Source organism: Phallusia mammillata, chromosome 4 (assembly GCF_965637545.1).
Source record: "Phallusia mammillata chromosome 4, kaPhaMamm4.hap1.1, whole genome shotgun sequence".
In the NCBI taxonomy this organism is placed as follows: Eukaryota; Metazoa; Chordata; class Ascidiacea; order Phlebobranchia; family Ascidiidae; genus Phallusia; species Phallusia mammillata.
The window spans coordinates 8405861-8425396 of record NC_137255.1 but is presented as its reverse complement, the minus strand read 5'-3'; the positions used below and the strand labels follow the sequence as shown (position 1 = coordinate 8425396).

The 19536-nt window shown below is 42.2% G+C and overlaps 1 protein-coding gene and 34 non-coding genes across 35 annotated transcripts; 16 read left to right on the top strand and 19 right to left on the bottom strand.

Annotated features, from left to right (window-relative positions):
• Positions 1-369: 369 nt before the first annotated feature.
• Positions 370-441, bottom strand: Trnap-ugg (transfer RNA proline (anticodon UGG)). Its single transcript has one exon. It is a non-coding gene; the product is annotated as a tRNA-Pro (tRNA).
• Positions 442-578: 137 nt separating this feature from the next.
• Positions 579-651, top strand: Trnak-cuu (transfer RNA lysine (anticodon CUU)). Its single transcript has one exon. It is a non-coding gene; the product is annotated as a tRNA-Lys (tRNA).
• A 341-nt stretch (positions 652-992) lies between these two features.
• Positions 993-1064, bottom strand: Trnap-agg (transfer RNA proline (anticodon AGG)). Its single transcript has one exon. It is a non-coding gene; the product is annotated as a tRNA-Pro (tRNA).
• A 137-nt stretch (positions 1065-1201) lies between these two features.
• Positions 1202-1274, top strand: Trnak-cuu (transfer RNA lysine (anticodon CUU)). The gene has a single exon. It is a non-coding gene; the product is annotated as a tRNA-Lys (tRNA).
• A 1081-nt stretch (positions 1275-2355) lies between these two features.
• Positions 2356-2428, top strand: Trnak-cuu (transfer RNA lysine (anticodon CUU)). Its single transcript has one exon. It is a non-coding gene; the product is annotated as a tRNA-Lys (tRNA).
• A 337-nt stretch (positions 2429-2765) lies between these two features.
• Trnap-ugg (transfer RNA proline (anticodon UGG)) lies at positions 2766-2837 on the bottom strand. Its single transcript has one exon. It is a non-coding gene; the product is annotated as a tRNA-Pro (tRNA).
• A 533-nt stretch (positions 2838-3370) lies between these two features.
• On the bottom strand, positions 3371-3442 carry Trnap-ugg (transfer RNA proline (anticodon UGG)). Its single transcript has one exon. It is a non-coding gene; the product is annotated as a tRNA-Pro (tRNA).
• Positions 3443-3579: 137 nt separating this feature from the next.
• Positions 3580-3652, top strand: Trnak-cuu (transfer RNA lysine (anticodon CUU)). The gene has a single exon. It is a non-coding gene; the product is annotated as a tRNA-Lys (tRNA).
• Positions 3653-3993: 341 nt separating this feature from the next.
• Trnap-agg (transfer RNA proline (anticodon AGG)) lies at positions 3994-4065 on the bottom strand. Its single transcript has one exon. It is a non-coding gene; the product is annotated as a tRNA-Pro (tRNA).
• A 137-nt stretch (positions 4066-4202) lies between these two features.
• Positions 4203-4275, top strand: Trnak-cuu (transfer RNA lysine (anticodon CUU)). The gene has a single exon. It is a non-coding gene; the product is annotated as a tRNA-Lys (tRNA).
• A 1081-nt stretch (positions 4276-5356) lies between these two features.
• Trnak-cuu (transfer RNA lysine (anticodon CUU)) lies at positions 5357-5429 on the top strand. The gene has a single exon. It is a non-coding gene; the product is annotated as a tRNA-Lys (tRNA).
• Positions 5430-5766: 337 nt separating this feature from the next.
• Trnap-ugg (transfer RNA proline (anticodon UGG)) lies at positions 5767-5838 on the bottom strand. The gene has a single exon. It is a non-coding gene; the product is annotated as a tRNA-Pro (tRNA).
• A 532-nt stretch (positions 5839-6370) lies between these two features.
• Trnap-ugg (transfer RNA proline (anticodon UGG)) lies at positions 6371-6442 on the bottom strand. The gene has a single exon. It is a non-coding gene; the product is annotated as a tRNA-Pro (tRNA).
• Positions 6443-6579: 137 nt separating this feature from the next.
• Trnak-cuu (transfer RNA lysine (anticodon CUU)) lies at positions 6580-6652 on the top strand. The gene has a single exon. It is a non-coding gene; the product is annotated as a tRNA-Lys (tRNA).
• Positions 6653-6989: 337 nt separating this feature from the next.
• On the bottom strand, positions 6990-7061 carry Trnap-agg (transfer RNA proline (anticodon AGG)). The gene has a single exon. It is a non-coding gene; the product is annotated as a tRNA-Pro (tRNA).
• Positions 7062-7594: 533 nt separating this feature from the next.
• Positions 7595-7666, bottom strand: Trnap-ugg (transfer RNA proline (anticodon UGG)). Its single transcript has one exon. It is a non-coding gene; the product is annotated as a tRNA-Pro (tRNA).
• Positions 7667-7803: 137 nt separating this feature from the next.
• On the top strand, positions 7804-7876 carry Trnak-cuu (transfer RNA lysine (anticodon CUU)). Its single transcript has one exon. It is a non-coding gene; the product is annotated as a tRNA-Lys (tRNA).
• A 337-nt stretch (positions 7877-8213) lies between these two features.
• Trnap-ugg (transfer RNA proline (anticodon UGG)) lies at positions 8214-8285 on the bottom strand. The gene has a single exon. It is a non-coding gene; the product is annotated as a tRNA-Pro (tRNA).
• A 532-nt stretch (positions 8286-8817) lies between these two features.
• On the bottom strand, positions 8818-8889 carry Trnap-ugg (transfer RNA proline (anticodon UGG)). The gene has a single exon. It is a non-coding gene; the product is annotated as a tRNA-Pro (tRNA).
• A 137-nt stretch (positions 8890-9026) lies between these two features.
• Positions 9027-9099, top strand: Trnak-cuu (transfer RNA lysine (anticodon CUU)). The gene has a single exon. It is a non-coding gene; the product is annotated as a tRNA-Lys (tRNA).
• A 337-nt stretch (positions 9100-9436) lies between these two features.
• On the bottom strand, positions 9437-9508 carry Trnap-ugg (transfer RNA proline (anticodon UGG)). Its single transcript has one exon. It is a non-coding gene; the product is annotated as a tRNA-Pro (tRNA).
• A 137-nt stretch (positions 9509-9645) lies between these two features.
• Positions 9646-9718, top strand: Trnak-cuu (transfer RNA lysine (anticodon CUU)). The gene has a single exon. It is a non-coding gene; the product is annotated as a tRNA-Lys (tRNA).
• A 337-nt stretch (positions 9719-10055) lies between these two features.
• Positions 10056-10127, bottom strand: Trnap-agg (transfer RNA proline (anticodon AGG)). The gene has a single exon. It is a non-coding gene; the product is annotated as a tRNA-Pro (tRNA).
• A 532-nt stretch (positions 10128-10659) lies between these two features.
• Positions 10660-10731, bottom strand: Trnap-ugg (transfer RNA proline (anticodon UGG)). Its single transcript has one exon. It is a non-coding gene; the product is annotated as a tRNA-Pro (tRNA).
• A 137-nt stretch (positions 10732-10868) lies between these two features.
• On the top strand, positions 10869-10941 carry Trnak-cuu (transfer RNA lysine (anticodon CUU)). Its single transcript has one exon. It is a non-coding gene; the product is annotated as a tRNA-Lys (tRNA).
• Positions 10942-11278: 337 nt separating this feature from the next.
• Positions 11279-11350, bottom strand: Trnap-ugg (transfer RNA proline (anticodon UGG)). Its single transcript has one exon. It is a non-coding gene; the product is annotated as a tRNA-Pro (tRNA).
• A 137-nt stretch (positions 11351-11487) lies between these two features.
• On the top strand, positions 11488-11560 carry Trnak-cuu (transfer RNA lysine (anticodon CUU)). Its single transcript has one exon. It is a non-coding gene; the product is annotated as a tRNA-Lys (tRNA).
• Positions 11561-12331: 771 nt separating this feature from the next.
• Positions 12332-12404, top strand: Trnak-cuu (transfer RNA lysine (anticodon CUU)). The gene has a single exon. It is a non-coding gene; the product is annotated as a tRNA-Lys (tRNA).
• Positions 12405-12744: 340 nt separating this feature from the next.
• Trnap-agg (transfer RNA proline (anticodon AGG)) lies at positions 12745-12816 on the bottom strand. The gene has a single exon. It is a non-coding gene; the product is annotated as a tRNA-Pro (tRNA).
• Positions 12817-13559: 743 nt separating this feature from the next.
• Positions 13560-13632, top strand: Trnak-cuu (transfer RNA lysine (anticodon CUU)). Its single transcript has one exon. It is a non-coding gene; the product is annotated as a tRNA-Lys (tRNA).
• Positions 13633-13973: 341 nt separating this feature from the next.
• Trnap-agg (transfer RNA proline (anticodon AGG)) lies at positions 13974-14045 on the bottom strand. The gene has a single exon. It is a non-coding gene; the product is annotated as a tRNA-Pro (tRNA).
• Positions 14046-14182: 137 nt separating this feature from the next.
• Positions 14183-14255, top strand: Trnak-cuu (transfer RNA lysine (anticodon CUU)). Its single transcript has one exon. It is a non-coding gene; the product is annotated as a tRNA-Lys (tRNA).
• Positions 14256-15421: 1166 nt separating this feature from the next.
• Positions 15422-15493, bottom strand: Trnap-ugg (transfer RNA proline (anticodon UGG)). The gene has a single exon. It is a non-coding gene; the product is annotated as a tRNA-Pro (tRNA).
• Positions 15494-15630: 137 nt separating this feature from the next.
• Trnak-cuu (transfer RNA lysine (anticodon CUU)) lies at positions 15631-15703 on the top strand. The gene has a single exon. It is a non-coding gene; the product is annotated as a tRNA-Lys (tRNA).
• Positions 15704-16187: 484 nt separating this feature from the next.
• LOC145223407 (uncharacterized) lies at positions 16188-18368 on the bottom strand. Its single transcript, XM_080089835.1, has 2 exons — positions 16242-18368; positions 16188-16193 (listed from the first exon to the last, which is right to left on the bottom strand). Exons 1-2 carry the CDS (start codon positions 18366-18368, stop codon positions 16188-16190), a joined length of 2133 nt encoding a protein of 710 aa, XP_079945961.1.
• Between the last annotated feature and the right edge of the window lie 1168 nt (positions 18369-19536).

Sequence of the window (19536 nt, the reverse complement as noted above, 5' to 3'; positions counted from 1 at the left end):
TGGAGGTCGCGGGTTCGAGCCCCCCGTTGGGCGATAGTTTGTGCGAAGTATTAGATTGGATAAGAAAATTTTGCAGTTCCGATAAAGTGGCTGATTTGGCTTTTTTTCAATTGTTTGGCATGATTTGTACCAAAGCATTTGACACAAAGACAACATTTTGTTTAAGTGGCAATTATATTGCATTGAACAAACAAGCTGTTTAAAGATCAAAGTAACAAACGTTGCGTTCACGCATTTAATTGTTTGTTCGTTTTTTTCATATGATAGATTTGATTCTAACAAATGGAAGCGCGCGATGTAAGACAGATTGTTTCGATAACCCAGTCATTCAAAATATACTTGTACGTTGCGACCAAAAGTGATATAGAAGGGCTCGTCCGGGATTTGAATCCGGGACCTCTCGCACCCAAAGCGAGAATCATACCCCTGGACCAACGAGCCGATGTGTTAACTGCATGTATACATCAGCCTTGTTCAAAACAGAAAGTTCGATCCTTTGCCATTGTCGTATGTTCACGCCTGTGTGATGTGTATTGCTTGGAAGGTTTACCCATTTTGTGTCGACTGCAAACTTGTGCGCCCGGCTAGCTCAGTCGGTAGAGCGTTGGACTCTTAATCCAACGGTCGTGGGTTCGAGCCCCACGTTGGGCGATAGTTTGTGCGAAGTATTAGATTGAATGAGACAGATTTGTAAATCAGGCAAACTAGCTGATTTTGAATTCTTTTCAAGTGTTTGGCATGGCTTGTACCAAAGCATTTGACACGAAGACAACATTTTGTTTAAGTGGCAATTATATTGCATGTAACAAACAAACTGTTCAAAGATCAAAGTAACAAACGTTGCGTTCACGCATTTAATTGTTTGTTCGTTTTTTTTTTTCAAATGATAGATTTGATTCTAACAAATGGAAGCGTGCGATATAAGACAGATTGTTTCGATAACCCAGTCATTTAAAATGTACTTGTACGTTGCGACCAAAAGTGTTCTAGAAGGGCTCGTCCGGGATTTGAACCCGGGACCTCTCGCACCCTAAGCGAGAATCATACCCCTAGACCAACGAGCCGATGTGTTAACTGCATGTATACATAAGGCTTGTTCAAAGCAGAAAGTTCGAACCTTTGCCATTGTCGTATGTTCACACCTATGTGATGTGTATTGCTTGGAAGGTTTACGCATTTTGAGTCGACTGCAACCTTGTGCGCCCGGCTAGCTCAGTCGGTAGAGCGTTGGACTCTTAATCCAACGGTCGTGGGTTCGAGCCCCACGTTGGGCGATAGTTTGTGCGAAGTATTAGATTGGATAAGAAAAATTTGCAGTTCCGATAAAGTGGCTGATTTGGCTTTTTTTCAATTGTTTGGCATGATTTGTACCAAAGCATTTGACACAAAGACAACATTTTGTTTAAGTGGCTATTATATTGCATTGAAAAAACAAACTGTTTAAAGATCAAAGTATGAAACGTTGCGTTCACGCATTTAATTGTTTGTTCGTTTTTTCAAATGATAGATTTGATTCTAACAAATGGAAGCGTGCGATATAAGACAGACGTGTATCGATTACCCAGTAACTTAAAATGTACTTGTACGTTGCGACCAAAAGTGTTCTAGAAGGGCTCGTCCGGGATTTGAACCCGGGACTTCTCGCACCCATAGCGAGAATCATACCCCTAGACCAGTGGTTCCCAAACTATGGTACGCGTACCACTAGTGGTACGCGAAGGTCTCCAAGGTGGTACGCGAGCAACTTATTAAGTTCACACAAAACGATCTTAATTTCACACAAGTTTTAATTCACACAAATTACGTAGAGCGTGAAATTTCACACTATATTTCCTACTAAATTCTAATTCATTGGTGTATTGACGCATTGAACTGTTAAGCAAGGTTTCTTTGTGACGAAATAGATTTATTATGACGTAATGAATCTGTTATTACGACGTAATAAGTCCTTAAAGTCAGTTTTTGTAATAAGCTACTAGTTGTGTTGACAGTAGCACTGTAGCGAGGGCGGTAAAAGTTTGACTAAGTTTTGTTTAATATTTACGAGCCTTTGGTTACTGAAGGCCAAAGTTACTAAGGTAAAGTTAGTAAAGTTTAGTAACATTTTTATTCATTAAATTCTAACATGATTGTAGGTGGTACGAGAACGCTGCATGAACCAAAAAAATGGTACGCGAGTAGATAAAGTTTGGGAACCACTGCCCTAGACCAACGAGCCGATGTGTTAACTGCATGTATACATAAGGCTTGTTCAAAACAGAAAGTTCGAACCTTTGCCATTGTCGTATGTTCACACCTATGTGATGTGTATTGCTTGGAAGGTTTACGCATTTTGAGTCGACTGCAACCTTGAGCGCCCGGCTAGCTCAGTCGGTAGAGCGTTGGACTCTTAATCCAACGGTCGTGGGTTCGAGCCCCACGTTGGGCGATATTTTGTGCGAAGTATTAGATTGGATGAGACAGATTTGTAAATCAGGCAAACTAGCTGATTTGGAATTCTTTTCAAGTGTTTGGCATGGCTTGTACCAAAGCATTTGACACGGAGACAACATTTTGTTTAAGTGGCAATTATATTGCATGTAACAAACAAACTGTTCAAAGATCGAAGTAAGAAACCTTGCGTTCACGCATTTAATTGTTGGTTTGTTTTTTCAAATGATAGATTTGATTGTAAGGCACGGAAGCGTACGATATAAGACAGACGTGTATCGATAACCCAGTCATTTAAAATGTACTTGTACGTTGCGACCAAAAGTGTTATAGAAGGGCTCGTCCGGGATTTGAACCCGGGACCTCTCGCACCCAAAGCGAGAATCATACCCCTAGACCAACGAGCCGATGTGTTAACTGCATGTATACATAAGGCTTGTTCAAAACAGAAAGTTCGATCCTTTGCCATTGTCGTATGTTCACGCCTATGTGATATGTATTGCTTGGAAGGTTTACGCATTTTGAGTCGACTGCAACCTTGTGCGCCCGGCTAGCTCAGTCGGTAGAGCGTTGGAGGTCGCGGGTTCGAGCCCCCCGTTGGGCGATAGTTTGTGCGAAGTATTAGATTGGATAAGAAAATTTTGCAGTTCCGATAAAGTGGCTGATTTGGCTTTTTTTCAATTGTTTGGCATGATTTGTACCAAAGCATTTGACACAAAGACAACATTTTGTTTAAGTGGCAATTATATTGCATTGAACAAACAAGCTGTTTAAAGATCAAAGTAACAAACGTTGCGTTCACGCATTTAATTGTTTGTTCGTTTTTTTCATATGATAGATTTGATTCTAACAAATGGAAGCGCGCGATGTAAGACAGATTGTTTCGATAACCCAGTCATTCAAAATATACTTGTACGTTGCGACCAAAAGTGATATAGAAGGGCTCGTCCGGGATTTGAATCCGGGACCTCTCGCACCCAAAGCGAGAATCATACCCCTGGACCAACGAGCCGATGTGTTAACTGCATGTATACATCAGCCTTGTTCAAAACAGAAAGTTCGATCCTTTGCCATTGTCGTATGTTCACGCCTGTGTGATGTGTATTGCTTGGAAGGTTTACCCATTTTGTGTCGACTGCAAACTTGTGCGCCCGGCTAGCTCAGTCGGTAGAGCGTTGGACTCTTAATCCAACGGTCGTGGGTTCGAGCCCCACGTTGGGCGATAGTTTGTGCGAAGTATTAGATTGAATGAGACAGATTTGTAAATCAGGCAAACTAGCTGATTTTGAATTCTTTTCAAGTGTTTGGCATGGCTTGTACCAAAGCATTTGACACGAAGACAACATTTTGTTTAAGTGGCAATTATATTGCATGTAACAAACAAACTGTTCAAAGATCAAAGTAACAAACGTTGCGTTCACGCATTTAATTGTTTGTTCGTTTTTTTTTTTCAAATGATAGATTTGATTCTAACAAATGGAAGCGTGCGATATAAGACAGATTGTTTCGATAACCCAGTCATTTAAAATGTACTTGTACGTTGCGACCAAAAGTGTTCTAGAAGGGCTCGTCCGGGATTTGAACCCGGGACCTCTCGCACCCTAAGCGAGAATCATACCCCTAGACCAACGAGCCGATGTGTTAACTGCATGTATACATAAGGCTTGTTCAAAGCAGAAAGTTCGAACCTTTGCCATTGTCGTATGTTCACACCTATGTGATGTGTATTGCTTGGAAGGTTTACGCATTTTGAGTCGACTGCAACCTTGTGCGCCCGGCTAGCTCAGTCGGTAGAGCGTTGGACTCTTAATCCAACGGTCGTGGGTTCGAGCCCCACGTTGGGCGATAGTTTGTGCGAAGTATTAGATTGGATAAGAAAAATTTGCAGTTCCGATAAAGTGGCTGATTTGGCTTTTTTTCAATTGTTTGGCATGATTTGTACCAAAGCATTTGACACAAAGACAACATTTTGTTTAAGTGGCTATTATATTGCATTGAAAAAACAAACTGTTTAAAGATCAAAGTATGAAACGTTGCGTTCACGCATTTAATTGTTTGTTCGTTTTTTCAAATGATAGATTTGATTCTAACAAATGGAAGCGTGCGATATAAGACAGACGTGTATCGATTACCCAGTAACTTAAAATGTACTTGTACGTTGCGACCAAAAGTGTTCTAGAAGGGCTCGTCCGGGATTTGAACCCGGGACTTCTCGCACCCATAGCGAGAATCATACCCCTAGACCAGTGGTTCCCAAACTATGGTACGCGTACCACTAGTGGTACGCGAAGGTCTCCAAGGTGGTACGCGAGCAACTTATTAAGTTCACACAAAACGATCTTAATTTCACACAAGTTTTAATTCACACAAATTACGTAGAGCGTGAAATTTCACACTATATTTCCTACTAAATTCTAATTCATTGGTGTATTGACGCATTGAACTGTTAAGCAAGGTTTCTTTGTGACGAAATAGATTTATTATGACGTAATGAATCTGTTATTACGACGTAATAAGTCCTTAAAGTCAGTTTTTGTAATAAGCTACTAGTTGTGTTGACAGTAGCACTGTAGCGAGGGCGGTAAAAGTTTGACTAAGTTTTGTTTAATATTTACGAGCCTTTGGTTACTGAAGGCCAAAGTTACTAAGGTAAAGTTAGTAAAGTTTAGTAACATTTTTATTCATTAAATTCTAACATGATTGTAGGTGGTACGAGAACGCTGCATGAACCAAAAAAATGGTACGCGAGTAGATAAAGTTTGGGAACCACTGCCCTAGACCAACGAGCCGATGTGTTAACTGCATGTATACATAAGGCTTGTTCAAAACAGAAAGTTCGAACCTTTGCCATTGTCGTATGTTCACACCTATGTGATGTGTATTGCTTGGAAGGTTTACGCATTTTGAGTCGACTGCAACCTTGAGCGCCCGGCTAGCTCAGTCGGTAGAGCGTTGGACTCTTAATCCAACGGTCGTGGGTTCGAGCCCCACGTTGGGCGATATTTTGTGCGAAGTATTAGATTGGATGAGACAGATTTGTAAATCAGGCAAACTAGCTGATTTGGAATTCTTTTCAAGTGTTTGGCATGGCTTGTACCAAAGCATTTGACACGGAGACAACATTTTGTTTAAGTGGCAATTATATTGCATGTAACAAACAAACTGTTCAAAGATCGAAGTAAGAAACCTTGCGTTCACGCATTTAATTGTTGGTTTGTTTTTTCAAATGATAGATTTGATTGTAAGGCACGGAAGCGTACGATATAAGACAGACGTGTATCGATAACCCAGTCATTTAAAATGTACTTGTACGTTGCGACCAAAAGTGTTATAGAAGGGCTCGTCCGGGATTTGAACCCGGGACCTCTCGCACCCAAAGCGAGAATCATACCCCTAGACCAACGAGCCGATGTGTTAACTGCATGTATACATAAGGCTTGTTCAAAACAGAAAGTTCGATCCTTTGCCATTGTCGTATGTTCACGCCTATGTGATATGTATTGCTTGGAAGGTTTACGCATTTTGAGTCGACTGCAACCTTGTGCGCCCGGCTAGCTCAGTCGGTAGAGCGTTGGAGGTCGTGGGTTCGAGCCCCCCGTTGGGCGATAGTTTGTGCGAAGTATTAAATTGGATAAGAAAAATTTGCAGTTCCGATAAAGTGGCTGATTTGCCATTTTTTCAATTGTTTGGCATGATTTGTACCAAAGCATTTGACACAAAGACAACATTTTGTTTAAGTGGCTATTATATTGCATTGAAAAAACAAACTGTTTAAAGATCAAAGTATGAAACGTTGCGTTCACGCATTTAATTGTTTGTTCGTTTTTTCAAATGATAGATTTGATTCTAACAAATGGAAGCGTGCGATATAAGACAGATTGTTTCGATAACCCAGTCATTCAAAATATACTTGTACGTTGCGACCAAAAGTGTTATAGAAGGGCTCGTCCGGGATTTGAACCCGGGAACTCTCGCACCCAAAGCGAGAATCATACCCCTAGACCAACGAGCCGATGTGTTAACTGCATGTATACATGAGGCTTGTTCAAAACAGAAAGTTCGAACCTTTGCCATTGTCGTATGTTCACACCTATGTGATGTGTATTGCTTGGAAGGTTTACGCATTTTGAGTCGACTGCAACCTTGTGCGCCCGGCTAGCTCAGTCGGTAGAGCGTTGGACTCTTAATCCAACGGTCGTGGGTTCGAGCCCCACGTTGGGCGATATTTTGTGCGAAGTATTAGATTGGATGAGACAGATTTGTAAATCAGGCAAACCAGCTGATTTGGAATTCTTTTCAAGTGGTTGGCATGGCTTGTACCAAAGCATTTGACACGAAGACAACATTTTGTTTAAGTGGCAATTATATTGCATTGTACAAACAAACTGTTCAAAGATCGAAGTAAGAAACCTTGCGTTCACGCATTTAATTGTTGGTTTGTTTTTTCAAATGATAGATTTGATTGTAAGGCACGGAAGCGTACAATATAAGACAGATGTGTATCGATTACCCAGTCATTTAAAATGTACTTGTACGTTGCGACCAAAAGTGTTCTAGAAGGGCTCGTCCGGGATTTGAACCCGGAACCTCTCGCACCCTAAGCGAGAATCATACCCCTAGACCAACGAGCCGATGTGTCAACTGCACGTATAAACAAGAGTTGTTTTAACCAGAAAGTTCGATCCTTTGCCATTGTCGTATGTTCACGCCTATGTGATATGTATTGCTTGGAAGGTTTACGCATTTTGAGTCGACTGCAACCTTGTGCGCCCGGCTAGCTCAGTCGGTAGAGCGTTGGAGGTCGTGGGTTCGATCCCCACGTTGGGCGATATTTTGTGCGAAGTATTAAATTGGATAAGAAAAATTTGCAGTTCCGATAAAGTGGCTTATTTGGCTTTTTTTCAATTGTTTGGCATGATTTGTACCAAAGCATTTGACACAAAGACAACATTTTGTTTAAGTGGCTATTATATTGCATTGAAAAAACAAACTGTTTAAAGATCAAAGTATGAAACGTTGCGTTCACGCATTTAATTGTTTGTTCGTTTTTTCAAATGATAGATTTGATTTTAACAAATGGAAGCGTGCGATATAAGACAGACGTGTATCGATTACCCAGTAATTTAAAATGTACTTGTACGTTGCGACCAAAAGTGTTCTAGAAGGGCTTGTCCGGGATTTGAACCCGGGACCTCTCGCACCCAAAGCGAGAATCATACCCCTAGACCAACGAGCCGATGTGTTAACTGCATGTATACATAAGGCTTGTTCAAAACAGAAAGTTCGATCCTTTGCCATTGTCGTATGTTCACGCCTATGTGATATGTATTGCTTGGAAGGTTTACGCATTTTGAGTCGACTGCAACCTTGTGCGCCCGGCTAGCTCAGTCGGTAGAGCGTTGGACTCTTAATCCAACGGTCGTCGGTTCGAGCCCCACGTTGGGCGATATTTTGTGCGAAGTATTAGATTGGATGAGACAGATTTGTAAATCAGGCAAACCAGCTGATTTGGAATTTTTTTCAAGTGTTTGGCATGGCTTGTACCAAAGCATTTGACACGAAGACAACATTTTGTTTAAGTGCCAATTATATTGCATTGAACAAACAAACTGTTCAAAGATCGAAGTAAGAAACCTTGCGTTCACGCATTTAATTGTTGGTTTGTGTTTTCAAATGATAGATTTGATTGTAAGGCACGGAAGCGTACAATATAAGACAGACGTGTATCGATTACCCAGTCATTTAAAATGTACTTGTACGTTGCGACCAAAAGTGTTCTAGAAGGGCTCGTCCGGGATTTGAACCCGGAACCTCTCGCACCCAAAGCGAGAATCATACCCCTAGACCAACGAGCCGATGTGTCAACTGCACGTATAAACAAGAGTTGTTTTAACCAGAAAGTTCGATCCTTTGCCATTGTCGTATGTTCACGCCTATGTGATATGTATTGCTTGGAAGGTTTACGCATTTTGAGTCGACTGCAACCTTGTGCGCCCGGCTAGCTCAGTCGGTAGAGCGTTGGAGGTCGTGGGTTCGAGCCCCACGTTGGGCGATATTTTGTGCGAAGTATTAAATTGGATAAGAAAAATTTGCAGTTCCGATAAAGTGGCTGATTTGGCTTTTTTTCAATTGTTTGGCATGATTTATACCAAAGCATTTGACACAAAGACAACATTTTGTTTAAGTGGCTATTATATTGCATTGAAAAAACAAACTGTTTAAAGATCAAAGTATGAAACGTTGCGTTCACGCATTTAATTGTTTGTTCGTTTTTTCAAATGATAGATTTGATTCTAACAAATGGAAGCGTGCGATATAAGACAGATTGTATCGATTACCCAGTAATTTAAAATGTACTTGTACGTTGCGACCAAAAGTGTTCTAGAAGGGCTCGTCCGGGATTTGAACCCGGGACCTCTCGCACCCAAAGCGAGAATCATACCCCTAGACCAACGAGCCGATGTGTTAACTGCATGTATACATCAGGCTTGTTCAAAACAGAAAGTTCGATCCTTTGCCATTGTCGTATGTTCACACCTATGTGATGTGTATTGCTTGGAAGATTTACGCATTTTGAGTCGACTGCAACCTTGTGCGCCCGGCTAGCTCAGTCGGTAGAGCGTTGGACTCTTAATCCAATGGTCATGGGTTCGAGCCCCACGTTGGGCGATATTTTGTGCGAAGTATTAGATTGGATGAGACAGATTTGTAAATCAGGCAAACTAGCTGATTTGGAATTCTTTTCAAGTGTTTGGCATGGCTTGTACCAAAGCATTTGACACGAAGACAACATTTTGTTTAAGTGGCAATTATATTGCATGTAACAAACAAACTGTTCAAAGACCGAAGTAAGAAACCTTGCGTTCACGCATTTAATTGTTGGTTTGTTTTTTCAAATGATAGATTTGATTGTAAGGCACGGAAGCGTACAATATAAGACAGACGTGTATCGATTACCCAGTCATTTAAAATGTACTTGTACGTTGCGACCAAAAGTGTTCTAGAAGGGCTCGTCCGGGATTTGAACCCGGGACTACTCGCACCCAAAGCGAGAATCATACCCCTGGACCAACGAGCCGATGTGTTAACTGCATGTATACATAAGGATTGTTCAAAACAGAAAGTTCGAACCTTTGCCATTGTCGTATGTTCACACCTATGTGATATGTATTGCTTGGAAGGTTTACGCATTTTGAGTCGACTGCAACCTTGTGCGCCCGGCTAGCTCAGTCGGTAGAGCGTTGGACTCTTAATCCAACGGTCGTCGGTTCGAGCCCCACGTTGGGCGATATTTTGTGCGAAGTATAAGATTGGATGAGACAGATTTGTAAATCAGGCAAACCAGCTGATTTGGAATTTTTTTCAAGTGTTTGGCATGGCTTGTACCAAAGCATTTGACACGAAGACAACATTTTGTTTAAGTGGCAATTATATTGCATTGAACAAACAAACTGTTCAAAGATCGAAGTAAGAAACCTTGCGTTCACGCATTTAATTGTTGGTTTGTGTTTTCAAATGATAGATTTGATTGTAAGGCACGGAAGCGTACAATATAAGACAGACGTGTATCGATTACCCAGTCATTTAAAATGTACTTGTACGTTGCGACCAAAAGTGTTCTAGAAGGGCTCGTCCGGGATTTGAACCCGGAACCTCTCGCACCCTAAGCGAGAATCATACCCCTAGACCAACGAGCCGATGTGTCAACTGCACGTATAAACAAGAGTTGTTTTAACCAGAAAGTTCGATCCTTTGCCATTGTCGTATGTTCACGCCTATGTGATATGTATTGCTTGGAAGGTTTACGCATTTTGAGTCGACTGCAACCTTGTGCGCCCGGCTAGCTCAGTCGGTAGAGCGTTGGAGGTCGTGGGTTCGAGCCCCACGTTGGGCGATATTTTGTGCGAAGTATTAAATTGGATAAGAAAAATTTGCAGTTCCGATAAAGTGGCTGATTTGGCTTTTTTTCAATTGTTTGGCATGATTTATACCAAAGCATTTGACACAAAGACAACATTTTGTTTAAGTGGCTATTATATTGCATTGAAAAAACAAACTGTTTAAAGATCAAAGTATGAAACGTTGCGTTCACGCATTTAATTGTTTGTTCGTTTTTTCAAATGATAGATTTGATTCTAACAAATGGAAGCGTGCGATATAAGACAGATTGTATCGATTACCCAGTAATTTAAAATGTACTTGTACGTTGCGACCAAAAGTGTTCTAGAAGGGCTCGTCCGGGATTTGAACCCGGGACCTCTCGCACCCAAAGCGAGAATCATACCCCTAGACCAACGAGCCGATGTGTTAACTGCATGTATACATCAGGCTTGTTCAAAACAGAAAGTTCGATCCTTTGCCATTGTCGTATGTTCACACCTATGTGATGTGTATTGCTTGGAAGATTTACGCATTTTGAGTCGACTGCAACCTTGTGCGCCCGGCTAGCTCAGTCGGTAGAGCGTTGGACTCTTAATCCAATGGTCATGGGTTCGAGCCCCACGTTGGGCGATATTTTGTGCGAAGTATTAGATTGGATGAGACAGATTTGTAAATCAGGCAAACTAGCTGATTTGGAATTCTTTTCAAGTGTTTGGCATGGCTTGTACCAAAGCATTTGACACGAAGACAACATTTTGTTTAAGTGGCAATTATATTGCATGTAACAAACAAACTGTTCAAAGACCGAAGTAAGAAACCTTGCGTTCACGCATTTAATTGTTGGTTTGTTTTTTCAAATGATAGATTTGATTGTAAGGCACGGAAGCGTACAATATAAGACAGACGTGTATCGATTACCCAGTCATTTAAAATGTACTTGTACGTTGCGACCAAAAGTGTTCTAGAAGGGCTCGTCCGGGATTTGAACCCGGGACTACTCGCACCCAAAGCGAGAATCATACCCCTGGACCAACGAGCCGATGTGTTAACTGCATGTATACATAAGGATTGTTCAAAACAGAAAGTTCGAACCTTTGCCATTGTCGTATGTTCACACCTATGTGATGTGTATTGCTTGGAAGGTTTACGCATTTTGAGTCGACTGCAACCTTGTGCGCCCGGCTAGCTCAGTCGGTAGAGCGTTGGACTCTTAATCCAACGGTCGTGGGTTAGAGCCCCCCGTTGGGCGATAGTTTGTGCGAAGTATTAGATTGGATGAGACAGATTTGTAAATCAGGCAAACTAGCTGATTTGGAATTCTTTTCAAGTGTTTGGCATGGCTTGTACCAAAGCATTTGACACGAAGACAACATTTTGTTTAAGTGGCAATTATATTGCATGTAACAAACAAACTGTTCAAAGATCGAAGTAAGAAACCTTGCGTTCACGCATTTAATTGTTGGTTTGTTTTTTTCAAATGATAGATTTGATTGTAAGGCACGGAAGCGTACAATATAAGACAGACGTGTATCGATAACCCAGTCATTTAAAATGTACTTGTACGTTGCGACCAAAAGTGTTATAGAAGGGCTCGTCCGGGATTTGAACCCGGGACCTCTCGCACCCTAAGCGAGAATCATACCCCTAGACCAGTGGTTCTCAAACTTTTTGTTGTTGCGACGCCCCTGGAAAAGTTTTCTGGACTTGCGACGCACCAGGAAATAAAAGTTATTGAGGAGACTTGTTATTAAAGCTGTGTTTATTGATACAACAACAAAAAGCCACGAAACGAAACTATTCTGTGACGCCCTTGAAAGATTGAAACGACGCACCAGGGCGTCGCGACGCACAGTTTGAGAACTACTGCCCTAGACCAACGAGCCGATGTGTCAACTGCACGTATAAACAAGAATTGTTTTAACCAGAAAGTTCGATCCTTTGCCATTAACGTATGTTCACGCCTGTGTGATGTGTATTGCTTGGAAGGTTTACCCATTTTGTGTCGACTGCAATCTTGTGCGCCCGGCTAGCTCAGTCGGTAGAGCGTTGGACTCTTAATCCAACGGTCGTGGGTTCGAGCCCCACGTTGGGCGATAGTTTGTGCGAAGTATTTGATTGGATGAGACAGATTTGTAAATCAGGCAAACTAGCTGATTTGGAATTCTTTTCAAGTGTTTGGCATGGCTTGTACCAAAGCATTTGACACGAAGACAACATTTTGTTTAAGTGGCAATTATATTGCATGTAACAAACAAACTGTTCAAAGATCAAAGTAACAAACGTTGCGTTCACGCATTTAATTGTTTGTTCGTTTTTTTTTTCAAATGATAGATTTGATTCTAACAAATGGAAGCGTGCGATAAAAGAAAGATTGTTTCGATAACCCAGTCATTTAAAATGTACTTGTACGTTGCGACCAAAAGTGTTATAGAAGGGCTCGTCCGGGATTTGAACCCGGAACCTCTCGCACCCTAAGCGAGAATCATACCCCTAGACCAACGAGCCGATGTGTCAACTGCACGTATAAACATGAGTTGTTTTAACCAGAAAGTTCGATCCTTTGCCATTGTCGTATGTTCACGCCTATGTGATATGTATTGCTTGGAAGGTTTACGCATTTTGAGTCGACTGCAACCTTGTGTGCCCGGCTAGCTCAGTCGGTAGAGCGTTGGAGGTCGCGGGTTCGAGCCCCCCGTTGGGCGATAGTTTGTGCGAAGTATTAGATTGGATAAGAAAAATTTGCAGTTCCGATAAAGTGGCTGATTTGGCTTTTTTTCAATTGTTTGGCATGATTTGTACCAAAGCATTTGACACAAAGACAACATTTTGTTTAAGTGGCAATTATATTGCATTGAACAAACAAGCTGTTTAAAGATCAAAGTAAGAAACGTTGCGTTCACGCATTTAATTGTTTGTTCGTTTTTTTTCATATGATAGATTTGATTCTAACAAATGGAAGCGCGCGATGTAAGACAGATTGTTTCGATAACCCAGTCATTCAAAATATACTTGTACGTTGCGACCAAAAGTGATATAGAAGGGCTCGTCCGGGATTTGAATCCGGGACCTCTCGCACCCAAAGCGAGAATCACACCCCTGGACCAACGAGCCGATGTGTTAACTGCATGTATACATCAGGCTTGTTCAAAACAGAAAGTTCGATCCTTTGCCATTGTCGTATGTTCACGCCTGTGTGATGTGTATTGCTTGGAAGGTTTACCCATTTTGTGTCGACTGCAATCTTGTGCGCCCGGCTAGCTCAGTCGGTAGAGCGTTGGACTCTTAATCCAACGGTCGTGGGTTCGAGCCCCACGTTGGGCGATAGTTTGTGCGAAGTATTAGATTGAATGAGACAGATTTGTAAATCAGGCAAACTAGCTGATTTGGAATTCTTTTCAAGTGTTTGGCATGGCTTGTACCAAAGCATTTGACACGAAGACAACATTTTGTTTAAGTGGCAATTATATTGCATGTAACAAACAAACTGTTCAAAGATCAAAGTAACAAACGTTGCGTTCACGCATTTAATTGTTTGTTCGTTTTTTTTTTTCAAATGATAGATTTGATTCTAACAAATGGAAGCGTGCGATATAAGACAGATTGTTTCGATAACCCAGTCATTTAAAATGTACTTGTACGTTGCGACCAAAAGTGTTACAGAAGGGCTCGTCCGGGATTTGAACCCGGGACCTCTCGCACCCTAAGCGAGAATCATACCCCTAGACCAACGAGCCGATGTGTTAACTGCATGTATACATAAGACTTGTTCAAAACAGAAAGTTCGAACCTTTGCCATTGTCGTATGTTCACACCTATGTGATGTGTATTGCTTGGAAGGTTTACGCATTTTGAGTCGACTGCAACCTTGTGCGCCCGGCTAGCTCAGTCGGTAGAGCGTTGGACTCTTAATCCAACGGTCGTGGGTTCGAGCCCCACGTTGGGCGATAGTTTGTGCGAAGTATTAGATTGGATAAGAAAAATTTGCAGTTCCGATAAAGTGGCTGATTTGGCTTTTTTTCAATTGTTTGGCATGATTTGTACCAAAGCATTTGACACGAAGACAACATTTTGTTCAAGTGGCAATTATATTGCATGTAACAAACAAACTGTTCAAAGATCGAAGTAAGAAACCTTGCGTTCACGCATTTAATTGTTGGTTTGTTTTTTCAAATGATAGATTTAATCGTAAGTCACGGAAGCGTACGATATAAGACAGACGTGTATCGATAACCCAGTCATTTAAAATGTACATGTACGTTGCGACAAAAAGTGTTATAGAAGGGCTCGTCCGGGATTTGAATCCGGGACCACTCGCACCCTAAGCGAGAATCATACCCCTAGACCAGTGGTTCTCAAACTTTTAGTTGTTGCGACGCCCCTGGAAAAGTTTTCTGGACTTGCGACGCACCAGGAAATAAAAGTTATTGAGGAAACTTGTTAGTAAAGCTGTGTTTATTGATACAACAACAAATAGCCACGAAACGAAACTATTCTGTGACGCCCTTGGAAGATTGAAACGACGCACCAGGGCGTCGCGACGCACAGTTTGAGAACTACTGCCCTAGACCAACGTGTCGATGTGTTAACTGCATGTATACAATAAGGCTTGTTCAAATCAGAAAGTTCGAACCTTTGCCATTGTCGTATGTTCACACCTATGTGATGTGTATTGCTTGGAAGGTTTACGCATTTTGAGTCGACTGCAACCTTGTGTGCCCGGCTAGCTCAGTCGGTAGAGCGTTGGAGGTCGCGGGTTCGAGCCCCACGTTGGGCGATAGTTTGTGCGAAGTATTAGATTGGATAAGAAAATTTTGCAGTTCCGATAAAGTGGCTGATTTGGCTTTTTTTCAATTGTTTGGCATGATTTGTACCAAAGCATTTGACACAAAGACAACATTTTGTTTAAGTGGCAATTATATTGCATTGAACAAACAAGCTGTTTAAAGATCAAAGTAACAAACGTTGCGTTCACGCATTTAATTGTTTGTTCGTTTTTTTCATATGATAGATTTGATTCTAACAAATGGAAGCGCGCGATGTAAGACAGATTGTTTCGATAACCCAGTCATTCAAAATATACTTGTACGTTGCGACCAAAAGTGATATAGAAGGGCTCGTCCGGGATTTGAATCCGGGACCTCTCGCACCCAAAGCGAGAATCATACCCCTGGACCAACGAGCCGATGTGTTAACTGCATGTATACATCAGCCTTGTTCAAAACAGAAAGTTCGATCCTTTGCCATTGTCGTATGTTCACGCCTGTGTGATGTGTATTGCTTGGAAGGTTTACCCATTTTGTGTCGACTGCAAACTTGTGCGCCCGGCTAGCTCAGTCGGTAGAGCGTTGGACTCTTAATCCAACGGTCGTGGGTTCGAGCCCCACGTTGGGCGATAGTTTGTGCGAAGTATTAGATTGAATGAGACAGATTTGTAAATCAGGCAAACTAGCTGATTTTGAATTCTTTTCAAGTGTTTGGCATGGCTTGTACCAAAGCATTTGACACGAAGACAACATTTTGTTTAAGTGGCAATTATATTGCATGTAACAAACAAACTGTTCAAAGATCAAAGTAACAAACGTTGCGTTCACGCATTTAATTGTTTGTTCGTTTTTTTTTTCAAATGATAGATTTGATTCTAACAAATGGAAGCGTGCGATATAAGACAGATTGTATAACAAAGTATTGCTCATCCAGCAGTTTTTATTATAAATAATCGACGTTTCGACGTCCTATACAAGACGCCTTCATCAGGATAATGACGTAACTTGGAGAACAAAATTCTTATAAAGCGACAAAATGCAAAACACACACACAAAAATAGCGATAAGAAGATCGCGCGGCTGCAAACTCGCACCACGCAATGATAACACAGCTCAGTGCTGTAAAAGCGCCCGATAATTTATCGGCATTAGAACATCTGTTTTTACGTTCATTGTGTTGGCGCGTGAATGGATGTTCCAAGACTCTAGGAAACTGCGCTTGTGGTAATCAGTTTCCTTCACCAACACCTGTGCAGCAGAAAAATTAATGCTGTGGTGGTGAGTAGTTGCATGGTTTGCCAACGCTGATTTCTTGGCATCATTCTTGCCCACATCCCTTTCGTGCTCCTTCCGGCGCGTATTAAGACTTCTGCCCGTTTCACCGATGTAAATTTCGTCACAATCTCCGCACGGTATAGCATAAACCACACCCCTTGTCGCAGTAGCATCTAGCGGGTCTTTTGGGTGCGACAGAATCTGACGTAGGGTGTTTGCTGGTTTGACCCCAACCGATACACCGAAATCGGTCAACATACGCCGGATTATATCTGTCAACCCTGGTATATAGGGTAAGGTGACGAAGGCACGTTCTGTGCACTGGATCTGTTTCCGTGAAACCTTCTTATTATCACGGAGAATCCAGTTCGGGTAGCCATTTAACCGCAAGGCCTCATTTACCCTGTGCAACTCCGATTGGAGCAGTGCAGGGTCTGTCGTCAAGCGAACGGCCTGGTCTTTAAGCGCTTTGACAACAGCCCTTTTTTGGTATAATGGATGATGGGATTTAAAGTGTAAATAGCGCGTGGTACTGGTCGGCTTGTGGTACACACGCGTGGAAAGTTTACCATCCGCCGCTTTCAAAATTTCCACATCTAGAAACGGAAGACTGTTGTTACTTTCCAATTCCATAGTGAATGTAATTCCTCGTTGCACATTGTTCAAATGTCGCAGAAACTCTGTTATCCGGTGTTTATGAATGATACAGAATGTATCATCTACATACCGTCGCCAAAACCGTGGTGGTGTGGTAAAAGTTTGCAAGGCACGTTCCTCCACAGACTCCATGACCATGTTGGCAACGGCCACTGACACAGGAGAGCCCATGGCCGTGCCATACATTTGCTTGTAAAAGGAACCTCTGAATCTGAAGTATGTTTGTTCCAAACAAATCTCAAGCCCCCTATGTATATCTTCATGAGTCCATGTGGTCCTGTCTTTAAGGCTGTAATCATCGAGTAAACGCGACTCCGTTATCTCCAATGCTAGATCGATTGGTACGTTGGTAAACAACGAAGTAACATCAAATGAAACCAACGTTTCGTCTTCACACAATGATTGTTGCGCATTCAAATCTTTCACAAACTCTGCAGAATTTCTGACGGTAAATTCCGTGTTTCCGACCAACGGTGCTAAAAGTCGCGCTAGATATTTGGCTAGGTTGTAAGTGGGGCTTCCAATAAACGACACAATTGGACGTAGAGGTACATTCTTCTTGTGGACTTTCGGCAATCCATATAACCTTGGAGCAGAACCATCTGTGCTGTGCAGGTGGTGAAACATCGCATCGGAGATGCATTTCTTCTCCTTGTGCAAAGCACTAACAAACTTGTTAAGAACTAGTTCCGTTCTTCGGGTCGGGTCACGTGGCAGTTTCTTGTACGTGCTTGAGTCGTGCAAAAGCTCTTGAATTTTGTCGTCATAAACCTTGCGGTCCAAAATAACAGTACTATTACCTTTGTCAGCGGGTAGAATAGTAATGTCGTCATTGGCTTTGAGATCTGTGACTGCACGACGCTCGGATGTCGTAAGATTACAAGTATTGCCCCTGTGACTTTTAATACAATTGACGAGCTTGCTTTGTATTAAAGTTTTAACATGCATCGGCAAAGAATATATACCCTTCTCAACACAGGCCAACATACTTGCCTTCGGAACTGTTTTTGGTGCAACTGCAAAGTTGGTTCCTAGTTGCAGAACCTTTAGCTCCACTTCCTTCGGCTGATAGCTGGACAGATTAACGACCCAATTTTTCTTTTGAAGCATTCCGGTTGCATTTGTGGCTTCCTTGCGTTTTGGGGCAATCGAACATAGGTGACGTTCCGTGTTAATCTTGAGTTGATGTTGAAGGGCTTCGTTACCCGATTTAACATACAGTTCAAAGCGACACATGTGATGGTGTGATAGAATTGCGGCCAATCTGCGCAAAAGCTCTTCTGAGAGCTGAGAGCATTCCCTTATCCGATGGTGAGAGAGGCCTATACGCAGTCGAATGAAGGCCATTCCGCATTTCCACATTATCTTTTTACCCGCTGCCGAATTATGAGGCGATCTAAATCGAAGCGACCGCGGCAACACATTGTCACTAAGGCATCTATGGTTGAAAAAAAGGTGCATCTTGTGTCTCACAATGGTACGTCTTAGATCAACGTATTTCCGCAACTGCGAAAGGACGCTGGGTCCGTACAGACCTTTAAATTCATGAAATAGGCTATTGCTGCCAGGCATACTGTATAACAAAGTATTGCTCATCCAGCAGTTTTTATTATAAATAATCGACGTTTCGACGTCCTATACAAGACGCCTTCATCAGGATAATGACGTAACTTGGAGAACAAAATTCTTATAAAGCGACAAAATGCAAAACACACACACAAAAATAGCGATAAGAAGATCGCGCGGCTGCAAACTCGCACCACGCAATGATAACACAGCTCAGTGCTGTAAAAGCGCCCGATAATTTATCGGCATTAGAACATCTGTTTTTACGTTCATTGTGTTGGCGCGTGAATGGATGTTCCAAGACTCTAGGAAACTGCGCTTGTGGTAATCAGTTTCCTTCACCAACACCTGTGCAGCAGAAAAATTAATGCTGTGGTGGTGAGTAGTTGCATGGTTTGCCAACGCTGATTTCTTGGCATCATTCTTGCCCACATCCCTTTCGTGCTCCTTCCGGCGCGTATTAAGACTTCTGCCCGTTTCACCGATGTAAATTTCGTCACAATCTCCGCACGGTATAGCATAAACCACACCCCTTGTCGCAGTAGCATCTAGCGGGTCTTTTGGGTGCGACAGAATCTGACGTAGGGTGTTTGCTGGTTTGACCCCAACCGATACACCGAAATCGGTCAACATACGCCGGATTATATCTGTCAACCCTGGTATATAGGGTAAGGTGACGAAGGCACGTTCTGTGCACTGGATCTGTTTCCGTGAAACCTTCTTATTATCACGGAGAATCCAGTTCGGGTAGCCATTTAACCGCAAGGCCTCATTTACCCTGTGCAACTCCGATTGGAGCAGTGCAGGGTCTGTCGTCAAGCGAACGGCCTGGTCTTTAAGCGCTTTGACAACAGCCCTTTTTTGGTATAATGGATGATGGGATTTAAAGTGTAAATAGCGCGTGGTACTGGTCGGCTTGTGGTACACACGCGTGGAAAGTTTACCATCCGCCGCTTTCAAAATT